The sequence below is a fragment of the Sinocyclocheilus grahami genome, unplaced genomic scaffold (assembly GCF_001515645.1).
Source record: "Sinocyclocheilus grahami isolate Dianchi unplaced genomic scaffold, SAMN03320097.WGS_v1.1 scaffold1485.1, whole genome shotgun sequence".
NCBI lineage: Eukaryota > Metazoa > Chordata > Actinopteri > Cypriniformes > Cyprinidae > Sinocyclocheilus > Sinocyclocheilus grahami.
Window position 1 is genome coordinate 306220 of NW_015506664.1, and position 6434 is coordinate 312653.

Genomic DNA, 6434 nt, shown 5'->3' on the forward strand with positions numbered 1-6434 from the left:
CAAGATGTTCAAAAACTGAAATGAAAGGATAGAAAGCAGAAAGGATGACTTACCACATTAAACAATATGTTCAAAGTCAATGCATCTGGCTTCTTGGCCTCCTGACATACAGGCAAAATCTGAAGAAAACTAAGAACAAGTCTAAAAAAGTAACACTTGCAGACTATAAGCATCTACACATTTCCCTCGCGTTTATAATATTATTCGACCCGATTTTTCTATAAATGGGTGAATACTAATGCATGCAGTAATCGGGGTCTCCTCTGATGTGAATGAGGCAGCAAGTAATCATTTTTACAATCAATACTGCAGCTCAAATACCTCTACACTGCTATGAAATGAACAAGATGTTCAAAAACTGAAATGAAAGGATAGAAAGCAGAAAGGATGACATACCACATTAAACAATATGTTCAAAGTCAATGCATCTGGCTTCTTGGCCTCCTGACATACAGGCAAAATCTGAAGAAAACTAAGAACAAGTCTAAAAAAGTCATGATGACGAAGAGGAGCATGATGAAGAGCAGCACGATGGCGCAGAACAGACCGTTGCTACTCACCTGAACCGGGCTCATACTGTTTATAATGGAGTACAGCAGCCATGGGAGCGGTAACCTGGGAAACAAAGACATGCTGGTTTAGGGCTCTGAACATTATAAACGCACGAAACTAAAGCTCTGATACAAAACCGAGTGAACTGTGTGATGCTTAATGCTGCATAAAGAAATACAGAAAAAATATTCTTGCATGCGAAATGAAAGTCATGTTTTCAGACAACTGGATGGATCTTCATTGCAATTAAATGAAAATGTTTTAGATTAGTGTAAAATGCAATTAGAGTTTTTGACCCACTTAAGTACATCTTTGTATGATATTTCATAATTGCTTATATTGCCTTTGAAATGTGGTTAAAGTACTGCTGAATGCATTGATAGCATTTATGATCAACTGAAATATACTTTAATGTCATTTCTGTTGAACCTGAATGCCATGCATTTAAATATGTTTGTAATTAATGTTTGCAACAAATTACTGATTTGTAAATGTCCTCATAATGTATTACAATATAAAATGTATTAACTTTAAAATGTAGAAATGAACAAAACACAGTTAAAATGATAATCAAGCACTTTACATGTGCATCAGTATGTTAGTCAACACATCAAAATATTAAGTGTGCTTCTTTAAAACACCAGAGAAGATGATTAAAACAATGATTTCAAATGTATGTTAAAGTTTTAATTTGACATTACTGAGTGCACATTATTTATATGTCTATCAACTCAACATTCATTTGATTAAAAATACAGTAAAAACAGTAAAAATCTATTAAAAACAGCTGTTTTCTAAGTGATTATCTGTTAAGCTGTAATGTATTCCTGTGATGCGCAGCTGAATTTCCAGCATCATTCCTCCAGTCTTCAGTGTAACATGATCTTCAGAAATCAGTATAATATGCTGATTTATTAGAAACATTTCTGATTATTATCAATGTTGAAAACAGTCGTGCTGCACAATATTTTTGTGGAAACCGTGACACAGTTTAATTTTCAGGATTCACAGATGAATAGAAAGTTCAAAAGAAGAGAACTCTTTTGCAACATTATAAATGTTTTTACTGGCACTTTTGATCAATTGAATGCATCCTTGCCGAATAAAAGTATTAATTTCTTAAATAAAAGCACGTAAGCGTACCCCACAGTGATGTCGAATATGTTGGAGCCCACGGAGCTGGACACTGCCATGTCTCCCAGACCCCTCCGGGCCACAATGACACTGGTGATCAGGTCAGGGATGGAGGTTCCCGCCGCTAGAATCGTCAGTCCCATGATCTCCTCTGTGATTCCTATAGTCTCTCCCACCTGCAGAGATATCAGCACTAAACAATCCGACTGAAAAATATGACTGAGCTCAACATCAATAACACACTGCCAGTGGAAGATTATTTCCCAGCTGTGTCGAGAATTCATCAAACAAACAAACTGAACTTTAGAGTGTTTTTTGACCCACTTAAGTAGGACTTAAGTACATCTTTATATGTAATTTCATAATTACTTCTATTGTCTTTGAAACATGATTAACATACTGCTGAATGTACTGACAAGCATTTATGATAAACTAAAATATACTTTAATGTCATATCTACTGAAACTTGTGTAATGTATTAAAATAGCTATTAAACGGCTAACCGAGACTTGTCATTAGCACTTACATATCGTTGCTCTTTTGTTAGTTTTGATTGCTTCTATTGTCCTCATTTGTAAGTTGCTTTGGATAAAAGCGTCTGCTAACTGACTAAATGTAAATGCTGTAAGACATTTGCAATTAGTAACTTTAAATCTAATATTGAATAACACACTAGACTTAAAATGATAATCAAGTACTTTGCGTGTGCTTTAGTATGTTAGTCAACACATCAAAATAAGTGTACTTCTTTAAAACATGACAAAAGTTTATTAAAACATGATGCACTTTTAATTTGACATCGAAAGGTCACTATTTAAAAGTGTGCTTAAGTGTGCTGTCATGAAAGCGTCTCTCTTTAAGTCACTTAAGCAGACTTTTATTTCATTAATATTATATCATCTGCTAGTAGCTTTTTTTTTAATGTAAGCTATTTAAAAAATTTGACGTGCACATTAAATATCATTAAGCACACTTTTTAAAAGCGTTTGACAAAAAAAAACAAAAAAACAATGACATTAACATCTTCAACAAATGGATAACCGAGTCCAGATGTTCTGAATAAAGATATAAAAGCCCTGATGTGAACTAGCTGTGTCTGGTGTCCTGTCCGCTGTTACCTGATGAGCCCACCACACCATCAGGTAGGAGAATCCCGCGATCCAGCAGATCGCTCCCAGGAACGTAATGGGAAAAAACTTCTTGGAACTCTAAAGAAAAAACAAACGCACGAGAATCGTCTCACGGTTAATCACAGTTCTCACATCTGCATCAAACACTGGTCAGACAGAAACTCACGGCCTTCCGGACGTCCGGCAGCGTCATCCACAGAGGGAAGACTATGGGCAGGATCAAGAGATACGTGAAGCGCTTGCGTTTGGACTCGGGCCACGACAGGCTCAGAGGCTGATCTTCCTCATCATCCTCTTCACCCTGATCAGAGAGACATGTGTGAGATGTGAACATTTCCAATTATCTCCAGCACACACAAACCGCTCCGACACATTTGGGTTCCTGTTTCTCCAATTAAAGCTTGGGTAAATCCTGCGGGATGGAGGCGCTTTTGTCAGAACATGCCATATTTAAATGCTACTGTAAACTATGATTGGTAGAGTTAACTAAAACTAACTAACTAAATAAAATGTTTTAGTAAAATGTAGTAATTTTGTCATTTTTATTTGTTTTTCTTTATATTATTGTTTTGTTATTTATATAGTTTTTTACATATATGTGTATAGTTTTTATTTTTTTTTATTTCAGTTTTCATTATTTGATTATTTTATGTAGTATGTCAAATTAAACTGAAAATTAGAAATCTTGGCTTGTCAACTAATTTTAATAGTAACTAAAAAATAAGCTTTAATTTGATAAAATTGTAATTATTTAATAATAATAATAATAATAAAAATGACAAAAACACACCATGGTTATTAAAGTTAACTAAAACTAAAACCATTAAAAATTTTACTTTTTAAAATAAAATTAATGTTAATAATAAAACTTGTTTTATTGTAGCTAGTTGCCTATATATACATTTAAAAAATGACAAAAATGAAAAAAACAAACAAAAAAAACAGCTATTATAGTTAACTTAAACTGAAACCATAAAAAAAAACATTTTTGTTACTTGAAATAAAATTTACATTAAATGAAATCAAATAAAACAGACAAATTTAAACGTATTTTATTCAAGGTAATTGCCAAGCCATCATTTATAATTTTCATTTAAATTTGAAATATTAAAATAACTAAAACTAAATGAAAAGTAGACATACTTAAATAAAAAAATATATATAGAAAACAATAACTAATAAAAATGACTTTAACTAAAATCTAATTGAAAACTGAATATATAAACATATAAACTAATTCAAATTATTAATAAAAACTATAATCGTATGCCAATGATACTGAAACAAACAACACGATTATTAATTTTTTTACATTAAAACAAAAACTAAAATATAATAAAAATAATTTAATATATTAATACAAACTGTATTAGTATATGATACTAAAATAACAGCACTATAAACCCAAGTGGCGCTCAGAAACCATCAGCCTGAGGTCTTTCTCCAGTGTGTGTGAGTGTGTATCAGTGTGTGTTACAGTGAATGGAGATCCTCAGAGATGTGCTGTCAGACGCCTCAGCACCACCGCTGCGATGAAGCCGCTCAGACGGAGCAAAAACAAACGCCAAAGCTTACTGTGAAACACGCTTACGGTGTTTCCCTTTAAGAGCGGTGGAGTGGTTACTATGGTGATGAGTGATGCATTTAGGAGCCGATTCCTAACGGAGGAGAGTTTGATGATGCACGATCAGTCTGGAATCAAATGCAATGCTAACAGCAATCATCATCTAACCGACGTCAAACAGAACCGTACTGATATCCGTGATTTTGCTGAATAGGATGTAGTGCTGTTCCTTGAGCTCTGTTCATGTCAAACAAACCTCACTGTAACCTTAAAGGGACAGTTCACCCAGAAATTTAAATTCTCAAACTTGTATGAGCTTTCTTCTGCAGAACACAAAAGAAGATATTTTGAAGAACGTTGATATAGCCTAAAAAATAGCCTAATATCAAGCGTAGCGTTAGTTCTGGCAGGTCACGTTAGTCAAGCTCGCATCAGCTGACTCTCAGCTACCTATAGGAATACGACACCTATCTAAGCATTCATATATAAGGTCCCACAGTAGTATCAGCAGTTTTCACATTGCTCAATAGCTAGTTACCCTCCTCCATCCCCAGCTCCTCCTCTGTCAGTCAGGATTCAGCCTTCTGATTCTCCTTTGAATCAGACTAATTCTGAAATGTGTACATAAAGTTATTGAACTTTAACGACATCTGCAATATATTTAAGTTGGTTCTGTTTATGTGATATTAACACACTTAAGTACACTTTTAAACAGTGACCTTTGTTAAAAAGTTTAAATAATTGTTTCAATAATCTTTTGTCAAGAATTACGTTATTTTGATGTGTTGACTAACGTACCGAAGCACATGTAAAGTACTTGATTATCATTATAACTCTACTAAATTGCAATTTCATTGCAAATACACTTAAATACATGGCATACACGTTTCAATAGAAATGACAAAGTATATTTTAGTTGATCATAAATGTTTGTCAATACATTCAGCAGCTCATTTTAACCATATTTCAAAGACAATAGAATTATGAAATTACATATATGTACTTAAGTCCTACTTAAGTGGGTTAAAAACACTATAAGGCTCAGCTAATTGCATTCAACATTAATTTAAACTATATTACATTTTCATTTAATTGCGATTAACATGCAATTACAGTAAGTGTCTGAAAACATTACATTCAGTTCACACTTAAGTATATTATTTTAAATTATATTATTTCTGTTATAATCACTGGAAAGAAATTTAATTGAACAAGATATTAAATATGTTTTCTGTTGAAGGTAAAATACCCAGTGAATGTCATTTGACAGTCTGTTTGTTTCTGGATGTAGAGACGAGGAAGAGTCTGAATTTAAACCGTAACTGATTCTGAAAAGCTCTCGGTTATATTTCAATGTTTCCTCTTCTGCTTTGACACCAATGTGTCCTTTCTTCAAGTAAAGATAGCTGCTTGTTGAGAATATTTTGAGATTTTTTTATGTCACCTTCAGCTGCAATGTGTGTGTGTGTGTGTGTGTGTGTGTGTGTGTGTGAGAGTGGGTGTGTGTTGGGATGGCGTCCTGCAGGAGCAGTGTAATTATCAGGACAGCACATTGGTGAAACACTGCTGTAGGTGTGAATGAAGCACTGCAGCCTCCTGACAGACACACACAGGGAACGAACACTCAGAATAGTTTAAACAGCGAAATGACAGAAGAGATGAGGCGATCATCAGTTACACTGACGAGAATAAAACACAGCAGATGATTGTGAACAAGCAGGTGGAGGAAGGTTACTTTGGTTCATGTGCTTTTACATGATTCTTTAATATATGTGATGATATCATTGCAAGCACATGCACTTCTAACCTTTAACCTGCCAGGGATTACAGATTAAAATGGGCCTACATGGTTAAATCTGGCACATTTACATGATGGACTGAAGTGATCATGTCAATTAATGTGCATTGACACTTTTAAAATAAATAATAAAAGTACCATAAAGCTGGGGTTTGAGACAGAGAGAGACAGAGAGGAAGATAAAGCTAGGCTACCAATGTTAACATGTTATCTTGGGATAATATTTAAATATATATTTTTAAATAATATGTTTTTA

General features: G+C 33.8%; 1 protein-coding gene across 1 annotated transcript in view; it reads right to left on the bottom strand.

Annotated features, from left to right (window-relative positions):
- Nucleotides 1–351: 351 nt before the first annotated feature.
- Nucleotides 352–6434, bottom strand: part of LOC107570623 (sodium/potassium/calcium exchanger 2-like) — a 42971-nt gene continuing 36888 nt past the window's right edge. Inside the window, exons 7-11 of the mRNA XM_016256875.1 lie at nucleotides 2983–3117; nucleotides 2805–2894; nucleotides 1696–1862; nucleotides 454–615; nucleotides 352–358 (exon numbers count right to left, since the gene is read on the bottom strand). Coding sequence (XP_016112361.1) covers nucleotides 352–358; nucleotides 454–615; nucleotides 1696–1862; nucleotides 2805–2894; nucleotides 2983–3117 — 561 coding nt within the window. The remainder of the gene's footprint in view (nucleotides 359–453; nucleotides 616–1695; nucleotides 1863–2804; nucleotides 2895–2982; nucleotides 3118–6434) is intronic.